Genomic DNA, 17,981 nt, shown 5'->3' on the forward strand with positions numbered 1-17,981 from the left:
TCATTTTTCTTTGAAAATTGAAATCATTGCTCATGAAGGAATTGAAAAGCAGTCAGTTTATCATGTTTTTTCCACGTCTGTTTTCAGCAACCGACAGTGTATCCAGAGGAGCGTTTCATTAAAAAGCTTCATTATCCTCTCAGTTTAAGTACTGGAATCAGTACAATGTCTGTATTGCTAAACTATGCCATGTTCAGTGCATGGAATGGAATCTAATGAAGTGATGCTGATGCTGCATATACTGTATATGGCAATAAAGAAGTGTAATTCCAAGAAAGAACCAGAAGATGGTGTTGTTATTTTTTATTTGTTTGTTTGTCTAATATATTCATTCATCTGTCTATTTATTTTTTTTGATTTATTTGATTTAGGCAGGATTAGAATGAAGATGCTTGATAATTTTAATGGAACCCATAAAAGTGATTGACAAGAGTGATTTCATCCCTGTGTGAGTCTGCCATGTCCATGATTATCATCACAATCCCGAGTTGCTGTTTTATGCCAAAACATCCAGTAAAATGTCAGATATCTTCATTTTATAAGTGGGTAAACCATAACATGTCAAAATAATTGAAAAATTAAGCTATAACAAACATGATTTTCAATGCAATACAATGCAATTAATTGCAACAGGCACAGCTCAGCTGAGAGAACAAAAACCATCACCGGTTAATACTGACAATAATCAATTCAAACCTTCAGATCGTGATAACATAGGTACCTGCCTGAAAGGCAATATCTCCTCAGTGCTAATTTTCAATTTTCAAGGAAACAAGCTAATAGTTAACAATTACATATTCAACTGTCTGTGCTGCATTAAGCTGAAACGTCAGATAATATAACCGATTATTTGTGCACTGTTGTCTTCTCTAGGTCTCAATGAAGCTGTTGGATGTCAGTGAAAGGCTGGGTGCCGCTGAGTTCAACCTTAACGTTAGAAGACAGGTGGGGATATAGGATCATATTCAGGGGCTGGAGATAATATTTGTTAAAGTCACTGACTCTCTGAAAATGATCTGAAATATTGGGAGAGTAATAGGAAAAATAACAACTTGCCTTCTGTAGTTTTCTTTTTCAACATTGGCAGTTCATTCAGAAGTGCTTGTGAGTTTTGATGGCATAAAGAGCATTCTCTCAGTCTCATATGCCTATCCACTAGATGGCAGTAGTCTTTCATCACAACATACTGGAAACACATTTGGAATGCTGTCTAAAAGAAAGTTGAGACTGGTGATAGAGAATGCCCTACAAAGAAGGAAACACATAAATCCATGGGCCCTGTCACTCATGTGGTCAGTGACAGAATAAGCCAAACATGGTGGTGCCGCATAGAAAGAGTCACCCCAGTAAGTCATGGTCAGTGAGGGTCAAATCCCGCATGGGGGCAACTGAATGGCAACAGGGAAAAAAAAACAACTGTGCAATGCCATGCCTTGTACCTGAAGTGACAGTTTGAACTGCACAGGACCTGGGAACAGCTGACACTTGGCTTTCTGTGTCACCAATATATTGACACACGTGGTCTTGCATGTCCACATATATAGGGCCACAGGCCCAGTGTTTTGTGCATAACAACTTTATTTAAACTTTGATTTTGATCGTGGGTGGAATGGGATTGTGAGTAGAGTGGAATCCTGCCCGGGGAGTATAGTTTTCGTTTTTGCCAAGGATCAGAACACATGGCAGTCAACAAGAGGAATGCAGCAGAACTGTTGTCTCAAAGCTTTGGTTGATACTCTAACAATTTGCTTGGGGGAAACTTGTATCAGAGCACGTATCTTGTTGCAGTCTATGACTGGGATCCAGGACTCTGCTATTCCGTCTTGCAGTTTCCTCAGTCTTCCACAAAGTCACTCTCAGTGGAGCGGTGCACAAATGCATGGTGCCCTCTGCTCTTTGCATATAAGCCTCAGAAAGGAAACGAATCAGATGGCAAGCAACCACACCTGGCACAAGTGCATTGCTAGTGCATGTTTTTTATTGCCAGAATTCAGTTGTGTGCTCCGTGGGGTGGCAGCGTAGCATAGTGGTTATGGAGCAGGACTTGTGACCAAAAGGGTTGCCAGTTCAATTCCCCATTAGGACACTGCTGTTGTACCCTTGGGCAAAGTACTAACCTACAATTGCCTCAGTAAATATCCAGCTGTATAAATGGATAATATTGTAACTGATGTAAGTTGCTCTGGGTAAAAGCGTCTGCTAAATGCCAGTAATGTAATGTAACGTGTTCTTCACAACCATGTGTTCATATTCTGGTGTAGGACATCAATGCGATATTTTTTGCAAGCCAGAAGTTTTTTTTTACTTCCACACTGCAAAAAATAGCCCTTCAAAAATAAGAAATAAAATAATTAATACAAGCTGTTTTTTGCTAGCAATAAGTGAAAAAAATCTGCCAATGGAACTGGTGGAAATACACTTGTTAAGATTTCTTTAAAGGTATCTTAAAATTAGGTGGAAAAAAAACTAATTTTGATCCATTTTTAACTGGTATTAGGAAGTGTTTTTGTGTTATGCAGTTTAAAAACCTTCTGACTTGTCAAAAAGGCTTGCTTAATTTGATATACCACTCAAAGTAAGATGTTTTCAAGACATTTCACCAAACAAGATATTCAAGATGCACCGTCTAAAAACAAGTCCTTGTAGCTCAAGGAAATTTTGCTTGTTTGGTGACTGTGTCTTTTATTAAGTGTAAAGAGATATTTTGACTTGAAAAGAGACAAATATGCTTGGTGAGATTTGGATTTTTTGCAGTGCAGGAGGGGTTATACCCTTGAGCAAGGTACTTCCTCTGACTTGCTACATCAAATATTTGTCTGGACTACATAACATTTAAAATAATGCATGTTCATCACCCTGCAAATCTGTAAATATAGTTACAACACAAGGACAGGGCTACAGTCCTGTTCAGACTCCAGCAGGAAACCTACCCCTCCTCTTTCTTTCCCTATGTTTGAATATTTATGTATTTTTGGTGTACAGTTCTTCACAATAATTGCAAATGAAATAAGTTTTTATTTGATTTAGAAGCTCTCTCTGAAATCAAGTTGTACTTCACTGCCAGCATTACCAACATTACTGAAGAGTTCACGTTTGATGGTGGTAAAGATGAGAGAGCAGCATTGCTTACACACATGACTGAATCCATACTTTTCTTAGAAAGCTGGAATATTTTGATGTGTATTAAAATGTTGAGAATGTTTTAGAATAGTGTGTTTTTACATTCTGTATATTGTATTCTGCCATTATATGTTGGAAGAGAAACATTACAAAGGGGGGTGGAAATAAACTAAGCAGAGTGGTTGAAAAACCTGGCACCTTAGTCAGTAACATGGGTACGGGTGTGGGTATGTATGTGTGTAACTATATCTGTATGCGTAAATATGTGCATGCTTGCATGTGTGGGTATGACTTTCTGTGTGTGGAGATGTATGTGCATGCTTTGTGTGTGTGTGTGTGTGCTCATGTGACTGTCAAAATACATGCCATTGCCTCCTTTCAGGTCATGTGTAAAAAGGTGTTAAAGCCTGCCTGGGCTCCTGCTGGTCTGGCAAACCAACACTACATGACCACATGCAGTTGCCATTTAGGCACAGCGTATCACATTTTGTACATTTCTGAAATTCTTTGACATAATCTCTAATCGGATAATCTCCAGCTGTGTGGTCTGACAAATGGATGTCCCAGCAGATGACGGTCCAGTGGCATGCTCTCCTCTGTTCACAGTCATTCAAGTGATGGCATGTAAAGACTATTAGAAAGCAAATATTTGGTGGGACAGCTTAGTAACTTGGTAACTGGGCGAGAGAAAATTCTTTTCTTATCCTTATGTAAGTCACACAAATAGAATGTATATATTTTTTTATTCTGCTGTTTGAAGTAAACATATTACATAATTTCATCCACAGGAAATACTCAGTGAGAAATTCATTTGAGCAAAATTACGCATTTTAAATAATCCAAGACACCAACATTTTTCATCATGTTGAAGAAGTTTTGTATGCCATCTTTAAACCTAGAATTTAATGATACTTCAACTTTTATCATATAAATACCCTCAATATCTACCATGATACATCAGGGAACTTCAAGAAAATAATGCTTTATTAGATGAACATTTTGCACTATGTTACCTAACCCGAAATGTAATCCATGATGATATGTCATACCTTTTTTGAATCTTAATTGGATTTGAGGGTCTAAGTTAGCCTTAAATGAAATACTGAGTAGGTTTTGAACAAGGATGCAGATGAGGATAAAGCCCATTAGATACGTTTACAAAAAATGATATATGTATCAAGGAGACACTTTTGTTTTAACTGGAGCATGGAGATGGAAAGGGTCTTAGCTGAGTTCGGAATTGAATGTGACATACTCTTAGTCACAGATTACTTGGTCTGTGATGACAGGTAAAACATATCTATGGCACACCAGTAGTCTTTTGTAATGTTAAGCACACTATGAAGTATATGAATTGGCAGAAGTGTTAACTTTCTTTAGGTTCTTTAAACATGCAACTATTGGTTCCTGACCAAATATTTTTTTGGTGTTTCACATGTTACATGCTAGTATATACCAGTGGTATATATAAGGAAAATATATCTAGCTGTTTATTAAGCTAGCTAGCCTATACTGTATGATACAACAACAATAAAACAGATCTTCTGAAATATCCATTTTAAATACAGGCAAATATAGCCAGTTACAGCATATGGAAAACACAGAACACAAAGATCAGGTGATCATTTCTTTTATTGGTTGAAATCCAGTGATTCAGGACATCCCAGTACACCAAATATGTACAAACCATTCCCCGAAAATCATCATTACCAATCAGAGAAGCAGGTGGAAACAGTGGGAGACAGAGAGAAAAGTGAGAATGAGCTGCTGAGAAGAAGAGCTGAACAGATAGAAAGTGAGGGGTTCCTCCTGGTCTTCAGCAGGAAGGAAAGAAGGACAAAGAAATTTGCATGCATTTTTTAGCCCCAATGTACCCCTGAAGCAGCTTAGAACAGGCAGTGCTTCACAGGTGCCAGTGTAGGTGAGATATAAATAATGCAAATTATCTTTCCACAGCTTTCCATTTTCCCCCTTTAGAAAAACACAAAACAAAAATGACAGTGGTCAGATCCAATATGGGCATCAAACATTGAATATTTCTCCTGAGTAAAAAAAAAAAAAAAATACATATACTACCAATATTGGCTTCCCACCGTTGACATCGAACATCCACAGTCAAGTATCATACAGAATGTAACATTGTGGACAGATATCGGCTAGTGCAACATTTAAATAGAGCACAGAGAGAGCAGGTGCACACCATACATACAACAAAGAGGCAGAGCAACAGTCGAGTGGGGAGGCCCACGCCGCTCAGTTTAAGGGGGGCTGAACAGGTACAGCCCTACAAGAGGAGTGCTTTGCAATAACAAGCTGCCATTCAGCTGCAGGCAAACGTCTGTAGGAGGTATAGTATAAGCAGATCTCTCTTAAGGTCTGTAATATTCCTCAAACAGAGCAAATGGGGCAGAGAAGACAATTGTCCAGATAGATTCACTTTTAGTCTTGATTATTCAGGAGCAGCTTTTCTGTGAATGAGTGCAGTTTCTGGTAGTGAGTACAGGTGCCCTGAACACTGGGTTACAGTGGTGATCACACCTACGTGAGGAATTCTGGGGTGTGACAGATTTCTGTTCAGTGAGTAAAGCCACAGCTGAGGGCCCTTTGAAGGGGGCCTGGCGCTGCTTTGCTTTGTCTTGAGTGTCTGAACTGTTGGGGGTTTGAGAGTCAGATAGCCACAGCGGTATGGGGGACCACTGCAGGAGGGATGAGGTTGGGATGGGGGAGTGGTGCAGTCTTGCAGTGGAGTTTAAGGCACGAGGACGACGCGCATGGTGTTGGTGTAACCGGAGCCTGGGCGCCAGCCGGTCAGAACGATGACCACATCACCAGCCTTGAAGAAACCGCGGGCCTTGCCTGCAAAATAAACAAGACTGTCAACAACTACATTGCACAGACAGCTGTCACCTGTCCTTTAAAAAGCAGGTGTACAACCATAAAAGCAAGGGTGGGTGTGCAGGGCTTCTCAAGCTCCCTCACCCATCTCCATGGCGAAGTTGACACGGAGGTCGACATCCTCGGCCCAGACGTCATGGGCAGGCTTGTTGTACAGGACAGGGAAGATGCCGCGGTACAGGTGGCACTGCCTGGCAGTCTGCTCGTTACGGGTAACGGCCATGATGGGGGCACGGGGCCTGTACTTGGAGATCAGGTGGGCAGACCTGGAAATGGACACAAGGTGTGACCAAGTTGCAGAGAAATGACCGCTGCCCAAACTGCTACTGATCAGGACTCCACTGCATTAATACTTTCAGACATCACATTATCTTAGGAAATCCCAAAAACTCCTTTCACCAACTATAAATTAAGGAACAGAAATTGTGCAAGATTAAATTATGTCCAAGACCGTATAATGTTTTTTTTTTAAATCAGTCCCTAATAATATCATAAATAATAGCATGTTATTTTTATTAGGGATCAATTATAAGTCCCACATAGCAACCTTGCCATTATTTCCAGGACATGTGTCAGTGCATGCTTGAGAACAGACTGGCCACCGTGGAGGGCATGAACAGACACACCCACACACAGTACACAGCTGAGAGAGAGAGTTAAATATAGCCTGAAGAATGTCAGGGTTCAGAACTCAAAAGGTCAGGAGACGTTGGTCTGATAGATCTGCAGTGGTCAATGCTGTGCAGTGATCAGTCCAACATTAAATCCAGTAACAACAGCTACTTTCTTGTTAACCCACTGCAGAATGTACAGTAACATCTGAAATGCAATGATCAGTTGTAACAAAATGAGCAACCCTAGCTTTGGAGGCTTCTCCGTGTGCTTTCATGATAAGCAGAGGTCCCTTGAAGCCTCAGTATGCATGTCCCATTTGCATGTTCTCCAAGTAAAACACTGTGCAGAGAGAGCCAGGTCAGCAGAGGGAGTGTACAGTTCTGCTTTTACCTGCCGGTCTTGGTGAGCACAATGATGGCGCTGGCGCAGCACTTGAAAGAGGACTCCACGGCGCCGATGGCCACAGCCTCGGTAGGGTCACGGGTCAGGTGGGTGGTGCGGCGGAGCTCCTCAAACAGCTGCCTGTGGAACATGGCCGCCTCGGCCTCCCGTGCAATCTAAGCGTGACAGGGATGGGTCAGGGGTCAAACTCAGTCACACAACCAAAGCAAGCTACAGCAGCCTGATGTGTGTGCTATAATGCATGGAGTGCATGTTTGGTAAACCAGATTAGAGCCTCAAAGCCAAATCTGATCAAAAGCATACGAGCAAACCTATACCACACAGCTGCATGCCCCATCTTAACATTCATGCTCAGGATTGTTTCTTTTCCTAATGACCTCCAAGTCTGCGTACATTTAAAACTCAGTAAGGTGGGCCATCTTCATATAGGGGCAAGGAACTACTGCAAATTTGAGTTGAGTCAAGAGGATACACGCTGTTACAAACCTGCACCATTTCTACTCTGAATGTCACTGGTGGGTGAGAGGGAAGGCAGAGATGAAAAATAACCTGCCCATTGCATACTTTGATCCCCTTGTTTCTGCCTACCTGTCGGACCCCTGTGAGAACACTGATCTGTGAAGCTAAGATACTTAAAGGAGACCTCAAACCGGTGCAGTGCGGTGCAGTGCGGCGTGGCGTGATGCAACTGGGGAACATGGCAGCCTCAGCTGTGATTCACAGTCCAAGACAAGATGCAGCAGACAGACAGGGAAGTAGGCAGACAGACAGGCAAACAGTGGGAGGAAAGAGAGACAAAGACAAGACAAAGCATAAAGTCATGCAAAGAAATTTAGCTTTCAGTAATGGTGGACTTAGCAGGACAAAGAAAAAGTTAAAGTTCAAGTACACTTGTATTAGCTAAGCGCATTAGAGACTAACAGGAGTCAGTAGTTAGTACCATACACATCTTTTGAGTGTCTGTAGTGGGTGTGTTCAGCATGCACAAGTCAGCAGCTCAGGGATTCCCTCTTCACTCCCAAGTGGGCCAAGAAACAGATTATAAACCTGCACTGTTTGAAGAAGACCTTTCAAGAGGGCAAATTTGCCAAATGCATGTTTTTGTTAGTCTGTTCATGTCAATCTCTCCAACAGCCCTGATCTCACATCATACAGACAGACTTTTGTAGATCTTGGTATCAGAAATCAGCAAGGCGCCAGCAACCAGTAGGGGGCAATCTCACCTTGTGCTGAGTGCGAACAGCCTCCAGAGGGTACTCTCCCTTGGCAGTCTCCCCGCTCAGCATGATGCAGTCAGCACCATCAAGCACAGCATTGGCAACATCGCTGCCTTCAGCACGAGTGGGGCGGGGCTTCTTGATCATGCTCTCCAACATCTGTGGGACAGGAGACGGTCAGACTGAGCAGCCCCCTCTCAAAGGGCAAGAAGCAACAAGAGCTTCAATGATTTTTTTTTATATCATTGAAATTAGACTAAAAAGCCTTACCTGTGTGGCGCAGGTGATTGGCTTGCCAATCCTGTTGCAGCGGCCAATCATCATCTTCTGTGCCAGGAAGACCTTCTCTGTGGGAATCTCGATACCCAGGTCTCCACGGGCCACCATGATGCCATCGCTGGCCTCCATGATCTCATCGAACCTGTAAGGGGGAGGGGGGAGATGTTTTAAACACCCACAGCTGACTGCCTTTCACTGGCATGATGGCCACAGTGGCTTCAGTACAGTGAATATCTAACACAGCAGTAGGTAACAAGGAACAGTTTATAAAAATGAAATCATTTTTATAAAATCTTTCTTTGACGCAGTCCCTGGGTTTCCTTGTGCCTCACCTGCGCACGCCCTCGTGGTTCTCCAGCTTGCTGATGATCTTGATGTCCTTGCCCTTATCGCCCAGCACCTTCCTGACGGCATGCACATCGGCAGCTTTGCGGATGAAGGAAGCGAACACCATGTCCACGCCCTGCTCCACGCCGAACTGCAGGTCCTGGATGTCCTTCTCAGACACAGCGGGCAGGTCCACAGCAGCACCAGGCAGGTTGACGCCCTTCTTGCTGCCAAGTGTACCGCCATTCTCAATTTCGCAGTCAATGAAATCGGCACCTGTAGATGTCCACGGAAGAGCAGAGTCAATAAGATAAACTGTAAGACTGGAGAGAAGGAGGGGAAAAAAAAAAAAACACAAAACACAAAACACACAGACACTGTTTTCACAACAAAAAGAACAGATGGCAATCAATAAACACATATTTGCATTTCTCCTCTTCTTGTTAGAGGTCTTGGCCAACAATTGAAAAGCATGTCAGTGCAGGTGTCAGCCAGATCTTAACTGGTCATTTGCAAGATGAAGCAGACAATGCTTTTTTCATTTAAAAGCAATTAAATTAATAATGTACACACATTCGAACCTGTACCTTCTATCCTGCCCCTCCTTAATACATTTTCTTTTATAAGTCAAAAGTATCCTTTTCTTAGTTTTGTTTTTATAAATAGATTTATCTATTTATTGTTTTCTCATTTGACTTGCATGTTTTCTTGTTTTAAACTCTGTATTATTGATTGTACAATACTAGGAAAAAAAAAAAAAAAAAAAAAAAACAGGCCTCACCGATCTCTTTGACCTTGAGTGACATCAGACCATCATCGATGTAGACATGGCTTCCAACCTGCACCACCTTGATGATGTTCTTGTAGTCGACCCACAGGTTGTGCTCATCACAGTTGTCCTTGAAGGAGTCGTTCAGGGTGACCTTGATCATGCTGCCCTTCTTCAGCTCAACCTCAGCAGTGCCACTCTGAAGGACATGAAAAGCAGGTTACACACTGGGGCCACAAGGCACACTTGGTATTATTCACTTTTGATTCATTTTCCTTTATTTAGAGGACACTATCAATCAAACACATAATGAAGGATTTAAAAATACACTGATGCTTTTTTGGAACTTGTATTTAAGAGAAAGAAAATGACTATATTAAATGCATCTCTCTACAGCTTTTCCAACACCTGTTATTTAGAGTGTTACTGCACAAACCTAGTCATTAAGTCACAGTAATGCACCTTGGTATTAGTGACCATGTTAGTGATTCTGGTACAGTGTGCTGTTAAAAGCACCAGGTCCAACAAAGTTTAAAAGGTCTAATATAAGGTTTACTTAAAAATAATCTGACTGTTGGTCATTTAAAATTTGTTGGGGTGCACTCACTCCCTTGATCAGTCCAGTCCTGATCTCTGGGCCCTTTGTGTCCAGGGCAATGGCCACAGGCCTGTACTGGATGCTGCCAGGTCCGAAGCTCTCAGTGGCTTCACGCACATTCTTGATGGTTTCAGCATGGTACTGCAGAGAGGGGTACAGGCATCGTGTTACTGATACATCACACACAGACATTACAGTAGTTTTCCAACAGAAAGTATTCCATAGCCGAGTCATAGCTGAGCCAGTGCACTAAAGAGGGCAGGTTACAGTGCTAACACACAAGGTCAAGTGTGGCCGCATCAAAACGTTCACTTAAACTTGTAAAGAAAATGCAGGTGTGTTATCTTTCTTTACTGGAAAGAGCCTTTACATTAACGTGGCACAGGGCTTTAGATGTGGCAGACAGAAACAAGTCACGTCATAGATTCCAGAACAGGTGTGGCGTCATGCAGGATAGCTGAACTGGCAGACAACACACCGGGGTGTGGATTAACAACCAGATAGCAAGGATATCAATGCTTGGAGACTCTGCTGCCATAAATGTGGGTAAACCGGGGCTGAGGTCAAGGCTATAGTCTAGACCTTGCTAATTAGGTCACAATCTTGTATGTTAAACCTTTAAAAAACAGTGAATTACTAAAAATGAACTGAATTTAAAACAAAACCCCAAGCTAGTTTTTTTGTCCCCCTGTTGGGCTTTGTCTTTTGAGTATTGTCCCTGTCTACCATCAAAAATATAGTTTGCAAGAGCCTCCCAAGGGTCAATATTATTAATAAATAATGAGTGGACATAATTGCAGCTGGGGTGAGGGGGGTTACACTACTATATTATGGTAATTACACAAACAGATAACCTTTGAAAAGAAAAGTGGGCACTTGGCCTGCGCTCTGTGCTACGTGAAACTGAAAGTGCCCTTTAGACTGTTCCATAAGCTTGTCAAAACTCCTGACCCAGTCTCTACTTTCCTGGCAGGTGGCAATAGACCTTGTTCTCACGTTAGATGGCCTGAACTTGTACCCATTCAGATAAGCTTTTATGAAACACTTCAACAATACAGAGCAGATGGCTTTGCACTGGCAAGCCAGACAGCTTCTGGAAGCTGCTCCCAAGTGCAGTGATCTGAACCTAAAGTAGGGGTACCACTGAGACGCTGGGCACAAGTAGCCATGTATTTTTTCACTGCAAGAATTATGGCAGTGAAAAACTGTTTGTCATTATTGTAATATACAGGGTAAAATGATACGCAAACATGGACTGAATGGGTGGTTCTTGTAATTAAATGTCGTAATTACCATACAAAAATATTTAAGGTAATGCCCAAGTGAAACAATGCGCTCAAAGATCTCAAACTGTTGGTGAGCCTTCCACTTACTTAAAGCAATGGCTACATTATCCAACCCTTTACACACATAGATACCGCATCAGTGAGACTGATCATCCAGGTCCATCAGGCATAACGAGACCAGTCTATGCAAGGTATCAATGTATTACAGATGTATATATTCCTGGTGGCGACAAGGCACAATAAACCACCAACTGGAAGTACCAAAGCCGACGCAATGTGTGCAGCTTTCTATTCTAGAAACGTATTAGATTTCAGATGGGGGGGGGGGGGGGTTGACATTTTAGCTAACTATAAATAAACTGCTGCATGGTCCATCTCTGGGTAGAGTGTGGTCTCTCTGCCCTTTGGGTAACTGAGCCTAGCCAAGCAGAGGGAGCATCAATGATAAAGTGGCTAGGCAGGAGTAAGATGTGGTGAATTGGCACCCTCTTCTTGGTGGTGATGAGATAAGGTCATTTAGCAGCTTCATACAAAAAGAAGGGTCCAGACTGAATCCAGGCATAATATGCTCAGTCCTTGACTTTAAGTAACAAATACAAGAGACACTTTCATTTTCTGTTTCTTGCACCACTTTCTCATTAATTTGTACTGTGGTTTGGCTGAATCTGAGTCAATGTCTTTGACTCACTTTTCAATTCAATGCTAAGCAGAAGGAACGCAACAACGTGAAAACATGCCTCTGCAGATTGAGAGAAAGTCAGTGGCAAGGAACAGATATACAGGATCCCATTTATAGTAGCACAAGTGACTTGAGGGGATTGGGTTTCATTTGCCCTTCTGAAACCGTGTGGCTAACCTTTGATTGCAAATGAAATGCATCTGCTTTTCATTTTGCCAATGTTCAGTAAGTCAAAGAATGTGTCAGAATATAAAAGAAAGCCTGAACATTTACCATTGCATTTAAAAATTTCTCAAATTTTCCTAAAACATATATACAAATGCTAATGTGTTGTGCCTACTATGGTCTTCTTTGAAAGTCAAGAACATGCTTTTGAAGGCAGTGTAGTAAATAAGCACACCAACACACACACAAAAGATGCATTGCTGCTGTGATATGCAATTGCTACCTTCCCTAAGCAGCCAGTAACAGGGTATCATCCGAATTCCTACTCCATATCACTCAACTAATATAAAAGGACACCATACAAAGATTTATCTACATCGTCAACCATCAAACCAAAAGTATTTTAAAAACAACACATTTATATAATGCTAATTTTACCAGTAAATCTAAAGAACCAGGGCTGGCATTCCAGATAAAATGAAAAAAGTTCCTGAACATAAGGTCAACGATTAAAATATCAGACACGTCACCTGATACATGCAGACAACTAGCCATGCTAGTTTCAAAGATGAGCTTGTGTACTCAAGTGACACACCATAAGAAAGGTCATGGCTTTTTACTTTTATAGGAAAGTTCATTGCATCAGGTCAAAGAACTTGTCTGGCCAGAGTCTATTTGGCTGACCAGACCAGAGGCCAGTTGTAGACAACGGGATTTGCTGCTCAAGAAGAGCAGAGGGGATCGGTTTACAGGGACTGGACAACGAAAATGTCACAATGAGGAATGTGACCTTTTGAGGAGAGGAACTAAATTTGCAGAGGCTGGACTAAGGGTGGTCAGGGGAAGAGGGCGAATCGTTTCAGCACGTATCCGCACTCACCTCATGACTGCCATGAGAGAAGTTCATGCGCGCAATGTTCATCCCGGACTTGATCATCTCCTTCAGCGTCTCAACAGAGCGAGAGGCAGGTCCTGCATGGAAACATGGTGATGGGGGTCAGACACATTGACCAAAGGACCAGGCAGAAGATTACTACATGGGTATTTACAGAATTTCCAGAGGGCCATGGAGAGGACAAGAGGCCTAAGGACACATGCCTACATGCACACAATTGCAGAAGCACTGCTCCTGAATAGAAGGACACATTGCTATAATGTGATGAGAGGCATGGTATGATTAAGTAGTGGGGGTGGGGGGGGTGTGGTCACTGACCGATGGTGCAGATGATGCCGGTGTTGCGAGCGGTGGTGGGCTCGGAGTCGATGTCCAGCAGGCACATGTGCTCCAGGAAGGTGTCAGCCATGGCAGCGTTCAGCTGCTGCGTCTGGATGAAGGCAGAGCCCATATCCTGAGTCTTGGTCTGGGGCATGGTGGGAGCAGTGTCAGCTGGATGCGTCCTGGAAGCAGAGGGCATAGAGCAGAGGATCAGCAGAGTGCAGTGATTCAGGTCATCTGCTGTAAAATAACCTCCATCACAGACCAAGATAATGTGAGTTTTAGTCAGAATTACTAAAACTGTCTAGGGTCATTTCCAATAATCACAACCAATTAATCCAATCCAATTCACCATTACTGTTCTTAAAGCTGTAGTCCAGTCTGCTGTAGCCCTGTATACGTATAGTCCTTCACAAAAAAATAAATAAATGAATACCCCTTGCTGTGCTGCATGTTCAGCTTAGGCGACAATACAACACATGGGTTTTAATTTGATTTGTCTGGCTGTTTGCTCTGTTAAGCCCTTTCTCGCTAGCCCACGGCTCAGCCATGACCTGGCACAGTGGAGCACCGTAGTTCCTTACTGACCCTGTGGCAGTGTTCTAGCAGTCAGGATTGCCTGTGCTTTTTCCATGACTATTTACTTCTTTAATCAGAAAGTGGCTTCACAAAAACAGGACCGATGAACATAAAAACCTTGATGCATCTGGTGCAAACAACCTCATTTTGCATTCAATACCACAATGACTGACTTCAACAATTTGAAGCAGAATTGGCAGATAGAACTGACCGATGCTTGTGAACTGCATCATAATTTTGCAGGAATATAAGTCACACCAATTATCCAGCAGTAACTCAAAGCCTAGGCAACAGTAGATCTGAATTCAAAAACAAGGGACAGGACCCCATATACAATGTACTGTGGCATTATTCATATGTGCAGCAGGCACCTCTTGTTTCTAGCACATTTCCATAGTCACTCAGTCTCTCTCTCTCTCTCTCTCTCTCCCCCCCTTTCTTTTCCTACCCATTTGACACGTCAGAGTACTTGGGGAAGATCAAGTTGCCTCTGGTAAAAGGGAAAGCTGCTGAGACATGCCTGATATTCATGGTCAGATCCAATTTCGGCCTCTGCCCAGACACAGAGAGGGTGGCTATCTTTGCCGCATCCGTCACACAGATCATGGACTAAACATAAAGACCACAGGGACTACTCCCATTGCGTAACGAAGGAATCCCAAGGACTGCAATCAGTAATAACAGTTGTAGCAGGCGAAGTATAACAGAAGAAATGAAATTACTGAGGGATAGCATGAAGACAGGATTACCCTGAAGAACTGGGGGACAATAAAAGATGTACTCACTCACTATGTTGTCCTGGACCCACTCTAGTCTAAATATGCACCTAGGCATGTTAATCTGACATCTGACACCACTGTGACACTACAGAGGCACTAAAATTTTGCATTCCCATTTTTGTGCAGGAGCTTTCCTGTTATAAATAGACTTATTTACATTCAAAAGCCCTGTGCAGAAATGCAGGCAATGGGTACATAAGGTGCACTGTAATTTATGCTGATTAAGGGACAGCAGGCCTGTGAGAATGGCCAGTGTATGATAAGGAATTGAAGCTGCTTATAGAAACCTTATACAAAGTATACAAAATATACACACCTTATACAAAGTCCCCAGCTAACAGGTGACAATACAGACTCTCAAGTGCACTATACTACAGACTGGGAGATCCTTGGCACAGCACTGAGCTTGCAGACCGAGGGATAACCTTTTCAAGACACACTGCTGAAGGTCAGGTGGTTTTGTAGCTGCGATCCTCCACCATTCAAAATGAACTAACCTAATTTAGAGGCTATGTGTCAGGGGTGTATATATTCGCAGGATTGACCCCACAGTGTGACATTTTGAACCCAACATGTCAGAGAACCTAGATGTATCCTTGTCTACAACTACTACTGACAGGGCCTATTAATTTCTTTTGCCCACATGACTACAGGTGGTAACACTATCCGTTCTCTCGCAGACGCTCACACAAAATGTACATCTATATACTGCTAAAGCATACAAAGCATACCCAGCGTTCTATGTAAGGTTCCCTCACGAGAATGAAACCCAATACATCGCCATGACGCTCATGTCTATGCAGCAAACCTGACACAGCTGATCGAGGGCTTCCCTCCTTGCGCTACACTCATTCAGGCATGTCCAACTCACGCACATACCTAAAGAGGCTTCTGTTTCTCCTCGGGATGTATAGGACCTTTGCTGCCAAAGATCTCCCTAGCCACGGTAGTAGTAGTATGTGCGACGTCCTCATCAGCAAGTAGCAAACAGGGTTCTGCAGGCTTGACTGGACAAGTTCCAAATTAGCCCGTACAGGTCATTGTCAGGGGCACAGGAACAGATGCGGATATACTCGGCACACTGTGCTGGCCCCTCCAATGAAGGTGCCCTCCTGGAGATTCCAGCCACGCATGGCTCTGAGCAGAGCTTCAGACCAGCAGGCATCACATCATGCAACAAAGCGACCATCCAGCCTGTCTACAGCATTGCGCTGTGCACCTTTGCTGTTCCACCCAACCCTACAGGAATCCAACTTCCCCCGCTCTTCAAATATATTGAAATTCAAAATGTGTGCCGTTAAAAATACACCTGACTACCTCAGCATGTCTAACAACATATACCATACATAGTCAGATACAGAAAGGCCATCATACTCTCAAGCCATGCTCAAAGCATCCTAGAAAAAAGTAACAGTTTACACAGCAACTGGTGATTATAAATAGAGGTCTAAAGCACAGAAATCTCAGTCTGATAGCATGCCAAGATGGAGAAAGGTTATAATGAGTGACAAAAAATAATAAGAATGACAAGAGTAAAACTGGCTGACTTTCCACTTCCAAGTCCAATTCTTTATAGGCCACCTTAAAAAAAATCTGCTGCTCCTACTTAAGTACATTCAATCTGAGACGCCAGTGCAAGCCATTCAAATGCCACCCTTGATCAGAGGAGTGGTAAAGAGGAGTGAAGGTCTGATCAAAGTGGCTTTATGCCGTATTCTGTAACAGTATATTGCTCCAGAACGTAAACATTAAAAACCTTGAGAGGTCGCAAGTTCAATTAGCCGGGTTGCTTCAGTCAACACTAATGCACGAAGAATTACAGTTTATAGGCATTAAGGATTGCAATGCGTTTATAGAGGCAACAGGATTGTAAACATAGTCCAATGTCCACATATAGACTTCACTCGAAATATTTAATAAAGTTGATTTCTCTAATATTAAGTTTGCATAACAGCAATCAATTTTGTTTTCTTTGAAGAATCAAAAGCCAGCCTTGCATTAACAGCACGAAAAGTAATGCATGCATCCAGCTTGTTTTATCTTTCATGCTTCATCATGTTAATTTATCACTCATTCGACTACTGCTGCGCATTGTCCTACCATAGAAACGTAAAGCCAAACGTCCGAAACATAACTGATGCATAAACGATTCCATCTCAAACTGCCACATTTCCAAACTGCGGAGGATCGACAGGTACTATCCAATGCAATACAAAGTTTCTAAGTTAGTTAGCTGTCTCACTAGGAGCTAATTAGCCACCACATCTTCCATACAGACACAACAAGAAATTCTGAATAATTCTCTTAAAAGACCTATACTGAATGTCTGGTAGCCCCAAATCTGTTCTGGCTACACTCTGACAACCTACTTAACTTAGGTAACTTTTGCTTTAAGCTATAATCAGGGGTAAGTTAGCTGACTAGCCCCTCAACAACCAGTAACGTTAAAGTTAGGTTCGAGACAACTTCTCAGAACAACTCAAGTCAAGGCATATTCTGTTAAAACCGCTTGCGAGTAGTTTGCTAACTTTTCCGTCGCTAGATAACTAGCTGGCCAACTTCCACAGCACACACCCCCTTGACATCTCATTTCGCTATTCCTATGCAGGTAACTAGGCTGCTACGGCAGTTCGGTGAGTTCGAGACGGCACCTCGCTAGTTTGCTGGCCAGCGTAGTGTCCGTTAACTCATCCAATTCAGTCTACCTATCCAGAGTCGCCACTCACCTTATCGCGATGAACGACTGGGGAGACTGATGCGCTGAGGGTTCGGCCACCGGCTCAAGGTGATTCTCCCCAGTTTACCGGAACTACTTTTCACGGTGAACAAGTAATATCCCTCCGAGCACCAGAGAGATAGGTCGAGTAAAAAATAAATCCTGACAGTGGTTTGAGGAACGTTTTTCAAATGTTTCACATTTGATTACATATTTATCCACAAAATGTGCAATCGTGTATACTCTTTTATCCAACTATAACAAAAAAATAGACCACTTTATCAAAGAAAGGGGAGGGGAGCCTTCCACTGCAGAAGAAGGTCGCTGTACGGTCAGTAG

At 42.6% G+C, this 17,981-nt stretch overlaps 1 protein-coding gene across 1 annotated transcript; it reads right to left on the minus strand.

Annotated features, from left to right (window-relative positions):
• Nucleotides 1–4,734: 4,734 nt before the first annotated feature.
• Nucleotides 4,735–17,709, minus strand: LOC118782047 (pyruvate kinase PKM-like). The gene is made up of 11 exons (XM_036535274.1): nucleotides 17,653–17,709; nucleotides 13,566–13,750; nucleotides 13,233–13,324; nucleotides 10,232–10,363; nucleotides 9,637–9,823; nucleotides 8,861–9,131; nucleotides 8,520–8,670; nucleotides 8,256–8,408; nucleotides 7,021–7,187; nucleotides 6,100–6,281; nucleotides 4,735–5,976 (listed from the first exon to the last, which is right to left on the minus strand). The coding sequence occupies exons 2-11, from the start codon at nucleotides 13,720–13,722 to the stop codon at nucleotides 5,870–5,872; spliced, it is 1,599 nt and encodes a 532-aa protein (XP_036391167.1). The 5' UTR covers nucleotides 13,723–13,750; nucleotides 17,653–17,709; the 3' UTR covers nucleotides 4,735–5,869.
• Between the last annotated feature and the right edge of the window lie 272 nt (nucleotides 17,710–17,981).

Source organism: Megalops cyprinoides, chromosome 8 (assembly GCF_013368585.1).
Source record: "Megalops cyprinoides isolate fMegCyp1 chromosome 8, fMegCyp1.pri, whole genome shotgun sequence".
NCBI lineage: Eukaryota > Metazoa > Chordata > Actinopteri > Elopiformes > Megalopidae > Megalops > Megalops cyprinoides.

Coding starts and splice junctions, on each gene's coding strand:
- LOC118782047 (XM_036535274.1), bottom strand. CDS start 13,722: ATGCCCCAGACCAAGACTCAGGATATGGGCTCTGCCTTCATCCAGACG. Junction 13,325..13,565: donor CGGCATCATCTGCACCATCG/GTCAGTGACCAC, acceptor GTTTCCATGCAG/GACCTGCCTCTCGCTCTGTT. Junction 10,364..13,232: donor TCTCTCATGGCAGTCATGAG/GTGAGTGCGGAT, acceptor CCCTCTCTGCAG/TACCATGCTGAAACCATCAA.